Source organism: Cotesia typhae, unplaced genomic scaffold (assembly GCF_013202065.1).
Source record: "Cotesia typhae breed Kobodo isofemale line unplaced genomic scaffold, CoteBio_Ctyphae contig_65, whole genome shotgun sequence".
NCBI lineage: Eukaryota > Metazoa > Arthropoda > Insecta > Hymenoptera > Braconidae > Cotesia > Cotesia typhae.
The window spans coordinates 1877234-1898305 of NW_027423762.1; the positions used below are offsets into that span (position 1 = coordinate 1877234).

Consider the following 21072-nt stretch of genomic DNA (forward strand, 5'->3'; position numbering starts at 1 on the left):
GATAATAAATAAAGTTCTGTTTATAAGTTTACAATATCTTTAAATCAACAGTATATTTTACAGAACGTGTATACATTTATCCACGTATTTAGATAAGGTATAATTGATTTTATTCAATTTAAGATTATTATTATTGTATTAAATATATAAACTAAAAACTGATGTCCTAACGCATTGGTAACCACGGATAAAATACTTCTCCAAATTTTTTACGTTCTGAAATTGTTAAATAATAATTTTAATATTTAGAATAAACGATTCAAATTTATTTAATAAATGATATTGAAAAAAGAGGCATTCGACTATTTTATAATCTTATAATTAAAGACCAGTTTTCCAAACTATTTTTTTTTTTTTTTTTTTTTTTGTTAAGACTGAGTTTTTTTCTATGTTAATATAGGAAAAGCAAAAAAAAATACACCTTGTTTTAATGAAAAAATATAATTTGAAAAACTAGTCCTAAATAGATGACATTCAAGTTAGCTGTCACTTGAAGATTTTTTAGTTTTATTTAACAAAAAGATTTGTTCCAAAAAATTATTTTTAAAAATTTTGAAAAATCCATTTTTCATTTTTTTTTAATTTTTAGGTGTCAATTTTTTTTCTTATTTTTTTTTTTGCTATTATTTATATGTTAAAAAATTTTTTTAATTATTAAATATGTGCTACGTTAATTTTCATCCTAAATAATACAATCCAGAAAAATTATTTTAAAATATGAAGTTACATATATTAACATTTCTTCATAGATATTTTTTCATAATTTATCGTTTTGACATTTGATGTGACTGCAACGAAATTATGAAAATTCTCAAATTACCTCTCTATTCAATAATCATTATAATTCAGAGATATTTGTTACCTGGGGGTGGGAAATCTTCCGGATGATTAATAATGTAGTCACGATAGATCGCATCTCGAGTTGCAAGAATACCATTTTCCCGAAGTCTCAAAAGATGTCCAACAGCTCCTCCGATTACTGCACCTATCAGAAGGTTTTGTATACCTAAAAAAATAAAATTGTATCCATTAATAATGTTTAAAATTAGTGAATTAAAAATGCAAGATTATTATTAATTTAAAACTTATTACGCATTTGAATAAAAACATTTTTATTTACAGCTGTAAATTAAAAATACTTATTAACAATAAAAGACAACTTTTATCCATTATATTGCATAATTTGAAGAGGTTAACATTATTATTTAACTGTCTGTGTCAGTAGTTAACTTTTAGTTTTTATTCATTTAATTTTTTTTTGCAGTAATTAACATCAGGCATAAATATTTATAAAAATTAAAACTATAAAACAGTAAAAAAATAATAAATACCTGCATAAATTGGTCGCCTTAGAAGTGCATTACCTAAAGCAGGAACTCCTGCTCCAAATAATGAACATTGGATTTCATGGAAATATTTAGCAAAGAGATGTGGTTCAACAGTAGGATCAGGTGCGAGGAGCTCCAAAGCCCATGAAACGTCAGTATTTTTATCACTCATTATTATAATTTTTTTTACTCCGAATTATTTAACAAAAAGTAGACTAGAACATTAGTCAAGGCTTTATATTATTTTTTTTCTCAATGAATCCGCCATATTGATAAACTATTTGATTGGATATCGAACTACAGCTGGAGCTACGGCGGGTTTTTTTGAAAATAATATTTTAATCTTTTATTTTTTACAAGAGGATTGTAATTAAAAACTCCCTGGTAAATGTATATTTATAGTTATATGAAAATTAACTTAGCCACTAGTTGATAATTTTAAGAATTTTTGTAACAAATAAATTATGGCAAAAAAAAATTTATAAAAAAATTGACATTTAAACATTTTAAAAAACTACAAATGCAATTTTTTAAAGATAATTTTTGGAGCAAATTTATTTGTTAAAAAAATTAAAAATTTTCAAGTGAAAGCTAACTTTAATTTCATTATAGTTATTTAAAAATTATTAAGATTTCATGTGATTTCTAAAGATCTGTAAAAGTTTAATTTATAGTTACATCAGACAAATTTAAAACACAGAGAAAAAAAAATTTTTTTTACATATTTTTTTATTGGCACACTTTAAAAACAATATTTTTAACTAGTGTATTTAAAATAACTTCTATAAAATTTATATTAATTAAAATAAATAAATAAATAAAAGATCTATAGAATATTTTTACACTTGCTGGTAAAACTAATTAGGCACACGCTGTTACAAAAAAAATACAATTTTTTAAAAAACAAATATTTCAAAATAACAAAATGATATTTGTCAAAAAATATACGACAATAACATAATATGCAAACAGCAGTTAATTATCACTGTTCCCATTACTTTCGTTGAATACATTTATTTCTGTTATGTCACGTGCCTAAAGGTAAAATGGCTTATAACAATTTATGCGCCCTTTTACCTTTGCAAAGGTAAAAGGGCGCGTATTTTTTTTTATTGCCATTCAAGTAGTAGACACATTCTGCACTTAAAATTGAAAAAAAAAAAAAAAAAAAACTTTCTGTGGTAGTAGCGGCGTAAAACCTCAACTGTACAATTTTTTAAAGTTACAAAAGAAAATATATCCAAAAAACAATAAAGTAAGCGTGATTATTTTCTCGCTTTTTATTTTAACAAATAGTTATAAAATTTAAAAATATGAACAATTATCATGAAAATATAATGTTTGAAGAACAATAGGAAATTTTAAAATATTCAAATGTTATAATTTTAAAATATTACTGTTTTTAAAAAGAGGGAAATTTCAAAATATTTGAATGTTATCTGTCGTAATTTTTTCTATTACTTAATTTTTACGTAATTTGTTTTTGATTGATTTATTTTCTATTTGTTTATATTACACTTTGTAAATGAGGCTATTATTTTAGCATAACTGATCTTGTGAAACTATTATTTAACATTTGGTATCAAAACTACAATTTTTTTTATGCGTCCTTTTACCTTTAAGTAGTACTTTTCTTAAAGCTGAAAGGGCGTATATTTTGAGATACGCCCTTTCAGCTTTAGGATACCAACTTTTTTTTTTTTCACAGATTTTTACGTTCCAGACAATTTTAAAACGAATGGCAAAAAAAAATTTTTTTATAAAGCCCTTTTACCTTTAAGTACGCGATGTATTTAGACGGTAAATTAAATTCAATAGTATAATAATAACTTCACCTATAAACATTTATCACAATAGATTATTAAAAATTAATTTATTTCATTGATTATTTAAGAAAAGTCAGTACTAAGAACAAGTATCTTGGAGAAGTATATATCTTTAGAAAAATATTGTAAATTTACGTATTTATATATTTATCATCTACACTTTAAGAAAAGAAAAAAAAAGGAAAAAAAATCCTATTTTTTTCTATCAAAATATGGTTGGTAAATTAATTATCAAATGTGCTTTTAGTCAAAATATTCTATCAAGTTAAGAACAAGTTAAGGAAAACCTAAACGATTTTTAATCGTTATTTAGACTTATTGTTTATTCTATTTCTTTAAATAGTATTTTATACTTTTATATGAAATTGTTGAATGTAACATTTCAACGACTGGTAGTGCATTAATTATGTGATTTTGTGTACAAAAAATTCCTGAAGTATAATCCACACGATTTTAATCTAACATCTTATGAAAATATTAAATGATTTACTATCATAATTCTTTCTCTGACTTTCATACGAAAAATAGATAACAAATAATTATATAAAGAGATTTGGTTATTTTCTAATTATCAAAAGAGATCTTCAATAATATTCGAATATCCCATTGTAGAATTATGTAAATTTTAATATTCATGAATTTTATAGTTATTAACTTCACGGCTGCCCAATTTTAAAACACAGTAACTGCAAAATTTTTATACCTGATTTTTTTTAGTATTGCTGCATTTCTTAAAACTTTTAGATTTTAATTTCAAGTATTTTTTCTTGAAAATATTTACATTCAAGTATTTTCTTATCATAAATCAAATTTTCTATCAATTTGGCGCGCAAACTTAAAAAAAAAAAAAATTATAAAAAATCTCAAAATTGTCAGTTATTGTGTTGTGAAATCGTGCAGCCGTTCAGTATGAATATCATTAAGCAATAGAGTAAGCAATTTCACTTCTGTAAACAATTAAATTGCATTTAATATTTAATAACATATTAACCATATCAATTATAGATCATATTATGGCGTTAGATCTCTTTGGATAATCATATATGGCACGGAAGAGAGTTAATTCTACGCTAAATTGAATTGCTAATAACAAAGTATTTAAGTAACATTTAAGTTATCATCGGAAGTTTATTCGTTGACATAACGTAAGTCTTTTATTCTAAAAAATTCGATAGTTTTATTTATTATTAATTGTTGATTCTTTGGAAGTCGACCATATGTATTTAGCGGATCTAAAATAATAAAAAAAAAAGTGGAATGTAAATATTTAATAAGTAAACTGTTAAAAATTTAGATACTTACTTCAAGCAATGATTTGGTAGTGTATAAACTTGGTACCACACTACGAGTGCTAAAATTATACTCCACGTTCTAAGAGGACACAGAATAGTAGCCAAAGTTCCATAAGCCAGCCAAAAGAAGTATGTCATACTGGTTTGCATCATGATTAATAGCAGAAATGGTAAGTTTGCCCAAAATATACTAAATATACTTGAAGATTTTCGTATTGGTCTATCAAACTCATCAAATCTATCATAAAAAATAAAACAATTCATGATGTTATAAATTTTATGCTTTTATTTCAGAGTTAATTACCGTTTATCAATTCTATGAGCCAAAAGTATTGTTAAAGGCATATGGAATGATAACAATTGGAAAAACCCATAAGCGTAGGTAAACGACCCTGGTAGGTATGCATTTTTTATAAACATTCCCCACGCAAATATTACACCAACATGATCATCTATTATTTCTCCGATAGCCCATGGTCCTTAAAAAAAAAGTAAATTATTTATTTAGTTATTTAAATCAATTAACAAATTAAATATATACTCTTTTGAAACCTTACCTATTGCTAGGTATAGTGTATAAAAAATTAAGGGATAGAATAATCGATCCACTGTTGAAAGAATCCAAAACTTTTTGATTAACCATCTAATTATATTTATTTTAATTCGAGGTCTATTGATTTTTCTCAATTCATAAAGCTTGTGACAAAAACGAAGCGTACATAACGGGATAATATTCAGCAAGTGCATTATGGCAAATGCAACTCCAAACTGAAAATAAAAAATCAAATTGAATAACTATTACACGTTAGGATGTGCAAAAATGTAACTTCCGTGATGGACCTCTTAAAATTGGAATTTTGAGTTTTGCTTTTAATAGGAGTTGTGTTTGGGCATTTACTGACATATTTTGGGCATAAGGGATTTATTTGATTTTCAGAGAATTTTTAACAGGAGCTTTATTGAATATTTCAAAATTTGGCCGGAAGTAAAAATGTAACTAACTCCTGTAAAAACTCTATAAGAATCGAATAAATACCTTACGCTCAAAATATGTCAGGAAATGATCAAACACAACTCCTGTTAAAAGCGGAGCTCAAAATTCCAATTTTAAGAGGTCCATCGTGAAGTTACATTTTGGCACACCCCATTACACATACATGATGCAAGTAATTGTAATTAACTAAATGATTATACTTACTATGGTAGTGGCATTAGACATAAGAATAAATCTCGACAGTAATTTAAACGATAAACGAGTTCCGTCTAATACGAACGGTTGTGTTATCTCTTTCTGTTTACCATCTTTATCTTCAACCCTCGCACATATGATTTGTATTCCACTGTTATACAACGCTGGATTCCATTTGACAGTATAAAGTGGTCCTTCAATGTGGTTGCAATTGATCCAAGGTTCATCATTAATTTTTATTTCAACTTTTTCAATAGGTGCCGTAGAAAATGCCAAAACTCTAAAATTGAATAAAATATCAACTTTTCAATATAATATCCACAAAATATACTTATATTGATAAGTTAAATAATTATTCTTTACCTTATATGCGTCGATTTAATAATAGACTCCAAATTCTCTTTACTTGGCATTGTATAAAGAGCATGTTTAGGATTAGTAATTAATATCACAGGCCAATCTCCATGCTTGACGTCAATAAAAGAAAATTGTCCATGGTCTACTGCAGCAACGCGGTACCTATCGTAAATTTATAAGTAATTTACAGAAGCAATAACGGATGTTAAATATTTTTTTAGTTTCAATACGTACAGGCGATTATCTTTCCAATCACCTAACTCTAACTCTAAAAACCCAGCATGTTGAAGAGTGTACATTTCGGGTAGTGTACCACCCAAAGTATGATAGTGTCCACAAAGATAGACTAACCCTTCTCCATAGTCACCTAAATAAAAATGATTAATAAAACTAAAAAACTTTAAATTTAATTAAAGTAAAAAAACAATAATACCTTACCCATAATGTTTCGAATACTTCGTGTATCTTCGGTCAAAATAGAAGATGTAGGATAATGTCCAAACCAAATAATATAATGACTATTCAAACGACGAGACTCTTGAGCGAGCTTCCTAACATGATCAACTTCCTTATTATCCAGAAGTCCAATAAAATTAAATGGACGTCTTGGTCCGGGCTCAAGACAAGCGTCAATCGCAATAAAAGAAAATTTTTCTTTATTTGCTGATATTTGGTGTATATAAGAACGTGAATGATTTCTTCCTTGAACTGAGTAATTTGTGTAATAGTTTTCTGAAGAATTAAGTGCTATAACATTGAAATTGTCTGAAAAACAAATTATATTCTGATAAATATATATTTTACAATAAAATTGAATCTATTTTTTATTTATTATCTGCGGCAGCTTTGAATTTGCGGCTACCACACTGATAAATGAATTTAGTTCTATGCAATAAGATTTAGTAATAGTTATTAAATGATTTAATTACACATCTTTAATTACCAAATATTTAGTAATAGTTACTAAATCATTTATTAAAGTTCATTTATTTCCACCAAATGAATATTTAATAGTATTTAACAAATTATTTATTGCTACTCAATAAATCGTTGATTGGTATTAAAGAAATTAATTTTTTAACTACTTTTAACGTACAACCTAACATTTTTACTCAAAATAAATCAAAATAATTAAAATAAATAATTTTCAGTAACAATATAAGGTATTGTAAAAAAAAGAATCTCTTTAAATTATAATTTTTTATTTGAGAAATTTGTCAAATTTAAAATTAAACAAGTTTTTAAAATACACAGTAAAAAATTTTTTAACGCATTGACGCAAAATTTTTTACTGTGATCAATAATAGACAAATTGAAAAATTTAAACTAAACGCCACTGAGAAATGAGGTATAAGCCAGTTGGAAATATGTGTATTTTCAAAGGTTTGATAAATCTCCCAAAATTGAGCTGAATAAAATAATCTGAGTCAGTGAATAGATTATGTATCTCATTGAAATTAAAGTATAGCCATCTATCGACAATACTTACTAAAGAAATATTTAGTAATTAGTACTAAATATTATTTGCTGGAAACAAATATTTATTTTGATATAATAAGGCTTTGCTTATATCAATATAATTTATTTAGAATAAAAAAATGATTTATTAAACTGTAACAAATAATATTGATGAGTAAAAAATATTTTTTTCTCTCAAATAAATGACTAAAAATTTTGTTACTAAATTCTTCCATCAGTGCAACCTAATGTTGAGGCGTAAAAGGCTGCTGAAAACAACTAAGTCAACAAAAAGCTGTGGTGTATGGACCACATTACAGAATCGTAAATCTTGTGAATAAGCTAAATGGTGAAGTGGAATTCTACGGTGGTACATTCAATGCATATATGTCAAATATCAAAAAAACAATTGCTCATTTATGTGTAAATTACAAAGACTTTTTTTTCCCGTTTTCTCTTTTTTCATTAATGAAATAAAATAATTAAATGAATTAATTTTAATTATTTAATTTTAATACTCTATTGATGTATATTGTCGATAGGCGTATGTTGATGAATAAATATATATATATATATATATATATATATATATATATATATATATATATATATATATATATATATAAAATATAAATTATAATTTTTACCATGGTTTCCTCTAACATCGAGCCAAGTAGTTCTCTTTGTAACATCAGTCTCCTTAAGTACTCTTTTATAGTGCTCCCATTCATCTAAAATTTGTTTAGATCCCATTGCATCCTTAGTTTTAGCATCAGTTAAATCACCCGATGCTAATACAACAGCAGGTTTTATTGTCCTAACTGTAATATCACAAAATTCTTTAAATTCCGTTATTCTTGAGTAATCTTTAAAAACACTAATGTGTATATCTGAGATCTATAAAATAAAAAATTGCCATTATTAATTTTTTTTTTTTATTATTAAACACTAGGGAACAAATATTGAAAAAAAATTGTATTTACCTGCAAAAACCACATAAGATGATCTGGAGAATCATCAATGTCGTAATATTTCGGTTTGATTGTCTCTAAATTCGTTTCGACGTCTGTAGCAATTAAATTAGTTACTTTGGCAACAAAAATGGAGAGCATCAAGATAAAAATGAGAAAAGCTATAGTAGACATTGATACTTTCATTTTTTATCTATGTTTATAACAATAAATTAACATTTATATTTTAATTAATAATTCGTAAAGAATTAAAAAAAACTCATAAATTTCTATATTTTTTTCTTTTCGTTTTCTTGCAGTCGGAATTTTTTTCATAAAACACAATAATTGTCATTTCGAATTCATTTATTTTCAACGTAAAATAATTATCCAAATAGAGTGAAAATAATAACAAATTTTTTTCTTAGCTCAGTATTCATTTACACAAAAATGAAACGACTCACAAGTGGTTATTGCAATGCATCAGCTGATTTTATAAATATAAATACACCTAGTCCACCTTAGATTAAAATTTGATAAAATTGTGTGGCGTCACAGGATTATTACGTCGTATTTAAAAATTTTTTTTAATTTTGAGAAAAAAAAATTTTATCAGCCAATTAATTTAAAAAATACGCCAGCTCCTAAATGATGCTGTCATATTTATGTCTATGCCAATATTAACATAAAAAGATAAATTGTATACATAAATATTTCATATAAAAATAATAAAGTGTACTTTAACTGTCGATAAAACAGAATTTATCTCTTGACATAAATATATTTAAAAAAGCAATGTAAATATGAAAAATAAGAAGAAAAAAATAAATTTTGACGATAACGGTGAAAATAGTTAATATTAATTTGAATTTTTATTTTTTTTAACACTTATAATTAATATGAAAATAGGAACACTATTGATTGATTTTTACGACTAGTAGATTTTTAAAAATAAAACATTAAAAAATGTAAGGTTATGTGAACATCGTTTTATTAGTTTATTATACGTGTGTATATATATAGATAAATAGTTTACACGAAATTTTTGCATTTAGTATCTGTTTAGTCGGTATCAACATCATTAGTTATTATGTAACATTTATACTCATTCTAGCTCGCGATATAGTGTAAATAATATAAATTGTGTAAATAAATCAATAAAAATGGTGATCCGATTAATAAGTTACAGTTTTCCCTGTTTAACAAAACATTACTCCATAATAGGACGAACAAAACTTTTCACAAATAAACAATTGTATTATAACAATTTACTGTCAAAATATCAACCTGTTATTGGAACAAGATTCAATAGTGGTAACAGTATAGAACGGGCTCAAACAAAAAAAAATATTCCTCAAGCAAAGCCTGTTATTACACCTGTAAAAAATCCATTAATTGTTGATGGAGTTACTGGTAATAAACCTGGTCAACAAAAACGCAATTGTTTTCATCCCGGAGTATCTAACTTAGGTGAAGAGACTTTAACATCAAAAGATAGTGCACCGATAACAAGTTCTGATATGATAAAAGGAATGCTTAGTTATATTTGGCCAAAAGATGATCCAGAAATACGTAAAAGAGTTAAATTGGCTGTTGGTTTGCTAGCCGGTTCAAAGATAGTAAGTGTTTCAGTCCCATTTTTCTTTAAACATGCCATTGACAAGATCAATGCTGAATCAGTAGCTGCTGGAGGTGATGCCCTTCTTAATTTAAGCACGGCTCCAGATACAATATCTACTGTTGTAACTTCACTTCTTCTAGGGTACGGAATAGCTCGCTGCAGTGCTGCTGGACTTAACGAATTGAGAAATGCTGTGTTTTCAAAAGTAGCACAAAATTCAATTCGTAAAATAGCTAAAAATGTTTTCTTACATCTTCACAATCTTGATATGTCTTTTCATTTGACAAGACAAACAGGAGCATTATCCAAGACAATTGACCGGGGAAGTCGTGGAATTAATTTTGTTCTATCAGCAATGGTTTTTAACGTTGTACCAACTATATTTGAATTAGCTCTAGTCAGTACCATATTAGGAATTAACTGTGGAATTGAGTATTCAGCTATTTCTTTGGGATGCGTTGGTATTTATGCTGCCTTTACACTTGGGGTTACGCAATGGAGGACCAAGTTTCGCGTTTTCATGAATAAAGCAGAAAATGAAGCTGGTAATAAAGCTATTGATTCACTTATTAATTATGAAACCGTAAAGTATTTCAATAATGAAAAATTTGAAGTTGAAAGATATGATTCATCACTTAAAAAATACGAAGAAGCATCATTAAAAACAAGCACCAGTTTAGCATTACTTAATTTTGGACAAAATTTTATTTTTAGCGGAGCTTTAACATTGATTATGTTAATGGCTGCAAAAAATATAGCTAATGGAACGATGACTGTTGGTGATTTAGTAATGGTCAATGGATTACTATTTCAATTGTCAGTTCCGTTGGGATTTTTAGGCTCTGTTTATCGAGAAGTTAGACAAGCATTGATTGACATGCAAACAATGTTTTCATTAATGGCTCGACCGCCGGCTATTCAAAGTGTACCTAATGCAAAACCCTTCGTTGTTTCACCTGAAACATCAACCATTGTTATTGATAATGTCAACTTTCAATACGTTCCAGGAAAAACAATATTAGATAATATTTCTTTCACAATACCAAGTGGAAAAAAGTTGCCATCGTAGGTGGATCTGGATCAGGTAAAACATCGATTGTGAGATTATTATACAGATTTTTTGAACCACAAAAAGGTAACATTTTGATAAACGATCAAAATATTTGCGGTGTAAATTTGCAGGAATTGAGACAAGCTATTTCTATTGTACCTCAAGATTCAGTATTATTTCATGATACTATTTATTACAATTTGAGTTATGGAAATTTAAATAAAAGTAAAAATGAAGTTTATGAAGCAGCAGCAATGGCTAATTTACATGACATCATCCTCCAATGGCCTAAAGGATATGATACTCCAGTTGGTGAAAGAGGGTTGAAATTGAGCGGTGGTGAAAAACAAAGAGTAGCAATTGCTCGAGCTATTTTAAAAAATAGTCCGATATTAATATTTGACGAGGCTACATCAGCTTTGGATTCAATTACGGAAATGCATATTTTGGATGCATTAAGACATGCAACTATGGGACGAACATCGATTGTTATTGCTCACCGCTTATCGACAGTTATGGATGCAGATGAAATTTTAGTTTTAGAAAATGGAAAAGTTTCTGATAGAGGAACACACCAAGAATTGTTACAGAAATCCCAATCTGTATATAAACAACTCTGGAATGTTCAGCATTTGGGTGTCATTGATTCTTCCGAAAAAAGTAATACTGAAATAAACAGTTAAAGCAGTGTAATCAATTATAAAACATTTCTCGTTTTTGCATTTAACAATAATGAATGTATATTCATTGTAATTAGTTATAAAATAGTTGACAATTATCGTTACTACATCATTGATTAAAACTGATTGAAAGTTAAAAATCAAATAATTTTTTAATTCTTTTAAGAAGTTAAATATTTTCAATTAATTAAAAAAATCACTCAACAACAAATTAAACAATTGTTTTTTAAAAAACATATTTTATAAATTGGAGTAGTTTAAAGTGAATCAGTCAAAAAACCGTTCTTTGACATAGTTGACAATAATATTTATTATTAGATAAATAATTTTTCTTTAAATAGGCATTATTAATTCAGTAATAAAATTTAACTTCTTGAAAATAGAAATTACATTTTTTTTTTTTTTTTTTTTTTTTTATTATTATAACTATAAATTTATTCGAAATATCACTACCGTCTTTAAAATTATCAATGAACAATATCTTGTCAATTTTACCTCAACTTTAAAGTTTTGTTATTAAAGGTATTCTTAAAATTGTATAAACTATAGTTTTTATTTATTGTTGTTAAATTATTAATTATAATAAATATAATTTGCGATGTAAAAGAGACTTACCAGATGTTATATGGCATATATGTATAAAGATAAATAAATCTATTTATTCTTAATTTAGGTTTTATGATTATTTCAAGTTCGTCTAAAATACGAAATTGTGATTAAAGAATTGATTGTCAACGAAAAAAAATAATATAAAGTGATGTTCTATTGCAACGTTTCGTTGGATATTCAATTTCTCTGAAATACGCAATGAATCTTAGCAATCAGAATTTTATCTAATATTTTTAACATGTGAAAATAAATAGTGTCAATTTCAGAATTACCTAATTTATAATTTAAAAAATTCATCAGTTGAGTACTAAACATAACAATGATATAAAAAATAAATTCAATCATCACTTTCAAATTTTTAGTTAATTAAAGAGAATAATTTTTTTAGTGCAAAAAATTTCAGATACTTGATCTTTAAAACTAAAGCATGAAAAATTGTGACGGAATAAATTTTACGCAAAATTACATTAAATTTTTAACTGCAATTTATTCACTGATAATTCTGAACATTTGTATTATAATTAAAGATATATCTAGTTAATGACATCTATCAATTTCAAGATATTTAAATATATTGACAATTTAAACTTTGTAGCCGACGAGGTGTCTTTTGCCAATGACCTCACCAATGAAAAACCAGCACCAAACCTCAATGAAAACTAGGGTGTTGAGCCAAGCTTCGGAGACGGTAAGATTTTTGTAACCTCCGGTTTTGGCTGAATGAAGCAATTTACCAAAACCCTGTCGAATGGCTGGTAAATCTCCCAAAGTTGGTGGCGATAGTTCCACTTTAGCATATCGCATAAATCTTACGGCTTCTGGCTTAGCCACAACGTAAACCTCTGTTTAGAATAAAAAGAAAAAAATAATAATTAGTTACATAGTTACTCACAAATTAATAATTTAGAATGATTAAATACATCAAACATCATTGTTGTTATGTAAGAATTATCAATCCTATTTGAAAATAAATTTTTATAATATTCATGGTTATATTAAAAATATTTGTTTATTACTTACTTTTGGCTCCATTAATAACTGCTGGAACTAATTTCGACATTTTTACTGATATTTATGTTTATTTTAATAAAAAAATTTGACAACGAATCTCTCAATCAATGGCCAGTTCACGGAGGCTAGATATAAGGAGGACGATCGACATAGGTAAATGTACAGTTAGTGCGTCCGGAAAACTGAGGATAGATCATTTTCAAAAAGAAGCCGCTAGGGCGTCACTACGTTCGCTAATGTCCGGATCATGGCGTCCGTTTGTTATTGTTTATTAATAACACCAAATTGACATTCAGTTAGTTAATTAGTTTTTTAATTAATAATCAAAGTGATAATAGTTTAAAATGGTAAATAAATGTATAGTTGATGGGTGTTTGAGTGGCCGGATAAAAGATCGTAATAAAAAATTAAAATTAAATAGTCGAAACACGTCTTTATTTATTGTGCCACAGGTAATATAACCTAACTTAGTATTTTTGTAAGAAATAATTTTTATACTAATTAAATTTATATTAATTAAATGATTATAAAAAAAATTTTACCTATAGAAATTAAAGGAAATTATAAGTGCTCTTTTTTCAAAATATTTTTTTTAAATAATTTATGTTACAAGAGTCCCAAAAATTTTTATATCAGTAGATTTTAGTATCATTTTTGATCAAATTAAAAAAGAAATTGTAAAAAGGTATAACGTAATTTTTTTCTTCTTAGAATTAGTTTTAAAAAAATTGCATCGTTACCATTTTTTTGGAGCTAACGTTTTACTCAAAGTAACTTATTAAAATTATTTCCAAATATAACTTCATGTCAATTTTTTGTTTGTTTATTCAAGTGTCCAGACTTGTTAAAATTGTGGTACTGTGGATTAAAGCAAGATCTCACCCCAAAAAAAGATTATGTCTGTGAATTACATTTTAATGATCAAGATATTATTAAAACTGATAAAATATTATTGACTACTGGAATTTATGAAGAATTACCTCGAAAAAGATACTCGCTAAAGCCTGATGCTATTCCGACGTTGAATCCGAACCGTGTAAACAAAGCTTGCAACAATGAAAATAACGAAGCTCAGTATATGCAATGCCATTTATTAATTACAAATGACCATAAAACTAACTCACCACAAAACCAAGAACCAATAATTAGTAATGATCTCATAAACATAATTAATTGTGAGTCACCAAAACGCATTGACGTATTTGAAAATTTTGAAGAAAATGATAATTGTGAGAACGAAATGCAGGTAAGAAAAATTAAAATTTCGAATTATTACTCTGCAACTTAAGATAAAAGCACAAACAATTAGGAGGCCTAATTACTCTTGTTTGTTAGAATATTTATTTAAGTACTTGAGATATTGAGAAAGTGAAGCTCCCTGCCTTCGTGGAGCAAAAAAATAGTATACACTCTACGGGAAGTAAATAAAAAAGCCTCAGATCACATATTTGTCAACCTCGGCTTCGCCTCGGCCGACAATTACATGTGATCTGAGACATTTCTTACTTTTCTTCCGTAGGTGTGTAATATACTATTATAAATAATAAGAAACATTCACTATAAAAATTATCAAGTTTACTCGAATTTATTATAGCAGTGTATGAGAGTTAAATTTGAAAAATATTGTTATAAAACAAATAGTCTTTCGAAAAGAAATTATTAATTATTTTTTTTTCATATTCACGTTCTTTTCTCTATTCAATTCTTTAAAACAAAAGTAAATGAAATAATTAAAGAATCATGTTATAAGATATTTCAATAAGTCAAACAATCTGAATTATGAATATGTTAAAAAAGTTAAGTCTTTAGACATGTCTCTTATATCGTCTCCTATAAATTTAGAACTATTATTACAAAAAATAATCATTAATTTTTGTTTATTTAATCATTTCAAGCCACGTGAGTTATCTACTCCTGAATTACGTCTTGAGAAATGTTCTTTATTAACAATTATCAACGTGTTGAAATTCAATGCTTTGCCACAAAATTGGAGTTGGACAACAGATTTAGTTAATCCAAAAATATAGTTTTATGTCATTTAGATAAAGTATCCATGAATTTAAAATTTCGTATAAAAATAAGTGAAGACTTCAATATATCAGTAAGAATTTTTAGATCTTGTAATTTATTTTTCACAGTATAAACATAAAGTTCCGAACGTTGGTTGCTAACGAATGTTCAAATTTCTTCGAAGCGAACATTACACAGAAATATATCAGTTCTCAAAGTTATTTTCTCGATTTTTTCGCGTATTTTTGAAGATTTTGATAGAATAGCTTTCAAGAATTTTGAAAATTCATAAGAATCTAATGTTCGAACGTCAGTTTTTTTTTTTTTGTGGTAATGTTAACATTATACTTTTGATTAGTTACTTAACTTGAAAACGCAAGAGTCGGTAGAATTCAATACCAATTTTTCCCAAATATCTGATTTTTGGGAGTTTTTGAAGGAATTGGAAAACTGTGAGTTATGTGAAGGGACTGGATTACTTTTCCATTTTTTGGCTACGGACATTAATTTTTGTTATTAATAAATTTAAAAAATTTGCTATCGATTTTCCATGTTTAAAAATCGATTACCAAACTTAATAATTATTGTGTATCTTAAGTACGGAGCACATTAGTATACTCTACAATTGCCTAAAAATGATAATTCTAAGGTTTTTATTACTTGTTAAATGAACTTTACTAGTATCATTTCTCATTAATAATAGATGTTCATCGGCGTGTTCTGGTGTGTCATTGCCTGACGAACAATATAAGAAACAAATGAATCTTTTTCGATGCTTTGCTTGTCGGCAATTGAGACGGAAATTGCAAAATCGATCGTACAAAGTCAAACCCGACATTAAAAGTTCGTACACTGACTTGAAGTACCAGGAGAGCCTGAAAACTAAACAAATTCAGCGCCTCAAACGTAAAGTAGGTATTTACTTATTTATCGTTTCTTCATGTATACTTGATTATTTACAGGTTGTGAGTGTTTAAGATCAATATTCTTTTATTTTTTTCAATAAACTTAAAAGTTTGATACAATGCTCGTTACATTACATTATCATTTCGTCAATACGGTTTAGTTTGTGAATACAAATTTAATCAACTACAATCTGAGAACTTAAATTAAATCACCTGTAAATGCCTATTTAACTATTTAACCCTTTACAGAATGAATCACTCATCAAAATTATAGAAACGCAACGACTTAATTGTATGGCAATTAAAGATGAAGCTCTAAGAGCGGAAATTTCTATTTTGCCTCCCGTGCAACAACTAGCAATTCGTGCTTGTTTTAATGCAGTAAAAGCTAAAAATGCCAAACAACGAAGATATACGGTTGAGTGGGTTTATGAATGTTTGCTACTTGGTATAAAAAATGCTGCGGTATATGAACGACTCAGAGAACGTCAAATCCTCCCTCTTCCCTGCAAAGACACCCTTAACAAATATATCCAGAAGTTGGATAGCGCTTTTGGTTTCCCTAAAGCCATATTCGACACTCTTCGTATTAAAAGTTCACGTATGGAACCACATGAAAAACGGGGTATCCATGCACCATTCCTGTCACACTTTACTACTAACTGCAAATCTTAAAAATGCAAATCTTAAAAAACGCAACCATTTTAACTATATCTAACAACTCTACTTAGCTATCGAGTATGATTATATTAACAAATCCGAGCGCATAAGTTTTTAGCTGAAAAAGTAATTCGTATTTGATATTTTTAAATAACTCTTTAAAAGCTTCATTAACTTTTAACAGTAGCTGGCTATTATTGTTAGACTACATCTGATTCACATTTATTTCATTCTAACAATTTTTTATTTTTTTCTCCTAGGTACCCTTTTAATAGATGAAGTAGCTTTAAGTGAAGCCGTGAAGCTAAATCGGAGAACTATGCAGCTTGATGGTTTTGTAGACTTGGGGGCACATACTCCGGAAAATTTAATCAACAGTCGGGCTGATCATGCCTTAGTCTTCATGTACCAACCTTTTCAGGGTAACTGGGTGCAAGTAGTTGGTAGCTTCCTGAGCAGAAATTCTGTCACGAGTGCCATTCTTCACAAATTACTCATTGAATGCATCGTATTACTGGAGAATGCTGGGTTTTATGTTGATGTCGTTACTTCTGATGCAGCTCAATGGAACAGAGGAGCATGGACACTTTTCGGTGTCAAAGATGGACAATGTAGCTGTGATCATCCATGCAATTTTGACCGCAGACTTTGGTTTATTTCGGATTTTCCACACTTAATAAAATGTTTCAGGAACAAAATTATGAAACGATTGTTTTTTGGGTAAGCTTCTCTTATAATATGATTTTTAACACCAGTGTACTGTTATTCACGATTGAATTTTCAATTTAGTTAGCATTGGAATGAATATATTCATAAGTGACCTATTTAATTTTACAACTATCAAATTTTTCAATGATTGTATTTAATTATTTATGAAAATGTTATTTATTTTTTAGACTCCAGATGGTTTTGTAAGAAAAGTCATTAGGAAGCTTTATTATTGCATGAAATTTATCTGAAAGCCAATCTAAAAATAGCTTATCAACTAACTCCCCAGCATTTAAATCCAGAAGGATATCAAAAGATGAATGTCCCGTTGGCTTATCAGGTAATTATAATTATAAAGCTGCGAGAGTAAGTTAAAATGAATTTAAGATTATCATTAACATCGAGGTAACTGGCCTAATATTTATCTTTAATTTCTAACAATTCATATTATAAATAGCTGATTCAGTTAAAATAAATAATAAGATGTATTTATTCTTATTTTGATAAAAAATTAATTTTTATAAATTTTCAATCATAACAACTGCTTATCTAATTTTAATGAGAAAAATTAAAACTTTTTGTTTTTAGCTTTTTCGAAAAATATACAAGTTGCAATGGCGACTTATAAGAACGCTACTCCTGAGCTCAGTGATTGCGATCCAACAGTGGTTTTTATTAAAAGAGTAAATGATTTAATTGAAGCCATGAGTTCACGTACTCCTTTGAATGCTTTACGTTTAAATGATAATTGTCCCCGAAAAAGGTAATTTTTAATATATACATTAGGTCTTTTGATAGCTTCATACAATTTTTTCGCAATAATAAAGCGAAAATTATAGTTCTAAACGGAGAACCATTGTCAACATAAAACCATCATTATACCATGTGTACATGATCACATATTATAACCAATATTGGAAAATATTTATAAAGTATATATATGTAAGTATATAACTATAAAAATAATTTAAGACACTCCAATCTTATCATGACATTATTCCTACTAATGTTTGCACATAATCCAGTCTCGCAAGTTTACTTACATTTTCAATATGAAACTTATTAAACGAAACTTCAAATGATAGTCAAATTCAATGAATTTGAGTTTATTAGTTGCGGAAGTTCCTAATCTTTATCATAGCTGATATTCTCTTGGACTATGTATCCTATTTTCTGAAACATGCATTTTTCTAGAGTAATTTCTACTACCATAAGATAGAGGATAAATAAGTAATGCTATTTATTTTTGCTAGGTAATAAGTGATTTTATTGATTATCTGAAGATTTGGGAAGCCAAAGCTAATGAAGAAAGAGAACTTTATAAAAAGAAGAAGAAAGGCAAAAAACAAAAATCAAAAAATGAAAATGAAGTTGATGATAAATTTTTTTCGCAATTACTCCTAGTACTCTTACTGGATTAAAAATTACGTTACAGGCTACTTTAGAGCTAAGTGAATTTTTGCAAAAGAATGTAATTTTGAGTACTTGATGACATCGCGGCTTAATCAAGATCAATTAGAAGTATGTATTAATCGTTGGATTTTTATCAAATGAATAATTAAAAATTGTTATAGTAAATATTCTTTTTTTTAATATTTGAATCTTATTTAATTTATAGAAGTTCTTCGGTATAATGCGGAGTGTTTGTCGTTGCAACGATCATCCGGATACAATCCTTTTCGGGCAAGTTTTTCGATTATTGTGTTCATATTCATTAGCCACGCCGCCGAAAGGGTCCAATGTCACAGCTGGTGAATTACTACAATCTTTAATGCAGTCCAAAGATTCTCTGGCTACAGCTAATGCATTAAAAAAATTGGCTGAATGAAATTGACGCTATTGTTGAAAATGGTATTTCTAGTAATAATTATTCGTCTAGTGATGATAATAATAATACATTTTCTCATCCAAATACCTCTGTGGCTAAAAAACCCTTTGAAAGCTTGTTAGACGAAGATAGTGATGACGATAATGATGATACTATACCGTCATTTATTAGAAAACCATTCGAAAGTTTATTAGACGAAGATAGTGAGGATGATATAGAGGACGATGATGATTTGTATCACGATAATCATTATCCGTTCGAAAATTTAACTGAGGTTGACGATTCTTCTACTGAAAACAACATTAATCATCATAATCAAAATAAAATTAATATTGATTCAAATGAAAACTTTTTACAAAGTGAAAATGATTGGGAAGGAAGTAATAGTTTTCGTGATGACCAGCATTACCATCATGATTATGATGTTGTTTCCACCAGTGATGGTATAGTTGCTTATATTGCTGGATATGTTGCGAGAAAATTTCAGCGAATGACTTCTTGCTGTGAATGTATTGAAACATTACGCTCTGCGAATTCCTCTGAACGTGATCGGGTCATATAATTAATGAGCAATGGTGGATTAATTTTTCCCAGTGAAAATTTATTCAGACTAATTAAAAAATTGGAACAAATAGTTTTAACCGTAGTTGGTACTAAAACTGTTAAAATAAATACTATGCACCAAGTGCTAGAGAAAATAGCAAAAGCTAAATGCCTCCCCATCCTAGGATGTGATGAACACAAAAAGGAGCTTACGGCTAAAATATTGAATAATTTTGTAATTATGAGAGGTAATTTTTTAGCTAATCTTATCAACCGAACTCTTAACGAACGAAAGATGATGGCCAAGAAACATCGTAAAATTTCTAAACTAGCTTAACTTATTAAACTCTTCAGTAATATTCTACTTTCAACATATATACGCTTATTAATTAAGAATAAAATTACCTAAACTATTTGAATACTTTATTATTATTATTATTATTATTATTATTATTATTATTATTATTATTATTATTATTATTACTATTACTATTATTATTATCCCAATTCGCAACTAAAAATGAAATTTTAATGTTTTCTTTTGATAAATGTGATTGTACATTGCATTCCGCGTCATTTATTTAAAAACCTGACATTAGAGACACTTGCGCACTCTAGTGGTGAAAGATCTGTCCTCCAATTTTCGGACGCTTGTAATACATTACGATCGTCCTCCTTATATCTAGCCTCCGTGGGCCAGTTGTAGAGAGGTTAGTTATAAGGCCTTATTTCTATTGAGCGTTGAGTCAATATTTCTAAGAGAAGAATTTTTGTCGAAAAATTTGTAACCAATTCAATCAAATGTAGTCAGCTGACTGTGAACCAATTAAATCATTGCATGACATTAAATTTAGCAATCAGGCTACCCTTAGTTTGTTATAAGCGAAACTTACCGAAAACTAATATATCCGAAAAGACACAAACCGTGCTGTCATCTATCGAAAAATTCTTTTTTCGACTGGAAACGATACGAAGAAGCAAAATTCGATTGGACACATTCCGAAAAAAATATTGACAATTATAATAAATTTTGTTTATCAGAAAAT

The 21072-nt window shown here is 27.6% G+C and overlaps 4 protein-coding genes across 5 annotated transcripts; 1 reads left to right on the forward strand and 3 right to left on the reverse strand.

Annotated features, from left to right (window-relative positions):
- Window positions 1-14: 14 nt before the first annotated feature.
- On the reverse strand, window positions 15-1586 carry Nd-b14.5b (NADH dehydrogenase (ubiquinone) B14.5 B subunit). Its single transcript, XM_074250853.1, has 3 exons — window positions 1332-1586; window positions 863-1006; window positions 15-216 (listed from the first exon to the last, which is right to left on the reverse strand). The coding sequence occupies exons 1-3, from the start codon at window positions 1498-1500 to the stop codon at window positions 167-169; spliced, it is 363 nt and encodes a 120-aa protein (XP_074106954.1). The 5' UTR covers window positions 1501-1586; the 3' UTR covers window positions 15-166.
- Window positions 1587-4262: 2676 nt separating this feature from the next.
- On the reverse strand, window positions 4263-9056 carry LOC141532469 (transmembrane protein 62). The gene is made up of 10 exons (XM_074250815.1): window positions 8434-9056; window positions 8098-8347; window positions 6431-6757; window positions 6227-6359; window positions 5999-6154; window positions 5645-5915; window positions 5004-5214; window positions 4751-4925; window positions 4457-4684; window positions 4263-4386 (listed from the first exon to the last, which is right to left on the reverse strand). The coding sequence occupies exons 1-10, from the start codon at window positions 8605-8607 to the stop codon at window positions 4332-4334; spliced, it is 1980 nt and encodes a 659-aa protein (XP_074106916.1). The 5' UTR covers window positions 8608-9056; the 3' UTR covers window positions 4263-4331.
- A 235-nt stretch (window positions 9057-9291) lies between these two features.
- LOC141532474 (iron-sulfur clusters transporter ABCB7, mitochondrial-like) lies at window positions 9292-12101 on the forward strand. The gene is given in 2 exon segments (XM_074250821.1): window positions 9292-11073; window positions 11076-12101. Coding segments are annotated over 2 exon segments (2190 nt in total). The 5' UTR covers window positions 9292-9563; the 3' UTR covers window positions 11756-12101.
- A 722-nt stretch (window positions 12102-12823) lies between these two features.
- On the reverse strand, window positions 12824-20748 carry LOC141532475 (ATP synthase F(0) complex subunit g, mitochondrial). Of its 2 annotated transcripts, XM_074250823.1 has the most exons (3): window positions 20721-20748; window positions 13382-13481; window positions 12824-13203 (listed from the first exon to the last, which is right to left on the reverse strand). In XM_074250823.1, the coding sequence occupies exons 2-3, from the start codon at window positions 13419-13421 to the stop codon at window positions 12944-12946; spliced, it is 300 nt and encodes a 99-aa protein (XP_074106924.1). In that variant the 5' UTR covers window positions 13422-13481; window positions 20721-20748; the 3' UTR covers window positions 12824-12943. The 2 variants fall into 2 exon arrangements, with proteins under 2 accessions (XP_074106924.1, XP_074106923.1); XM_074250822.1 differs by lacking the exon at window positions 20721-20748 and having other exon boundaries at window positions 13382-13523.
- Between the last annotated feature and the right edge of the window lie 324 nt (window positions 20749-21072).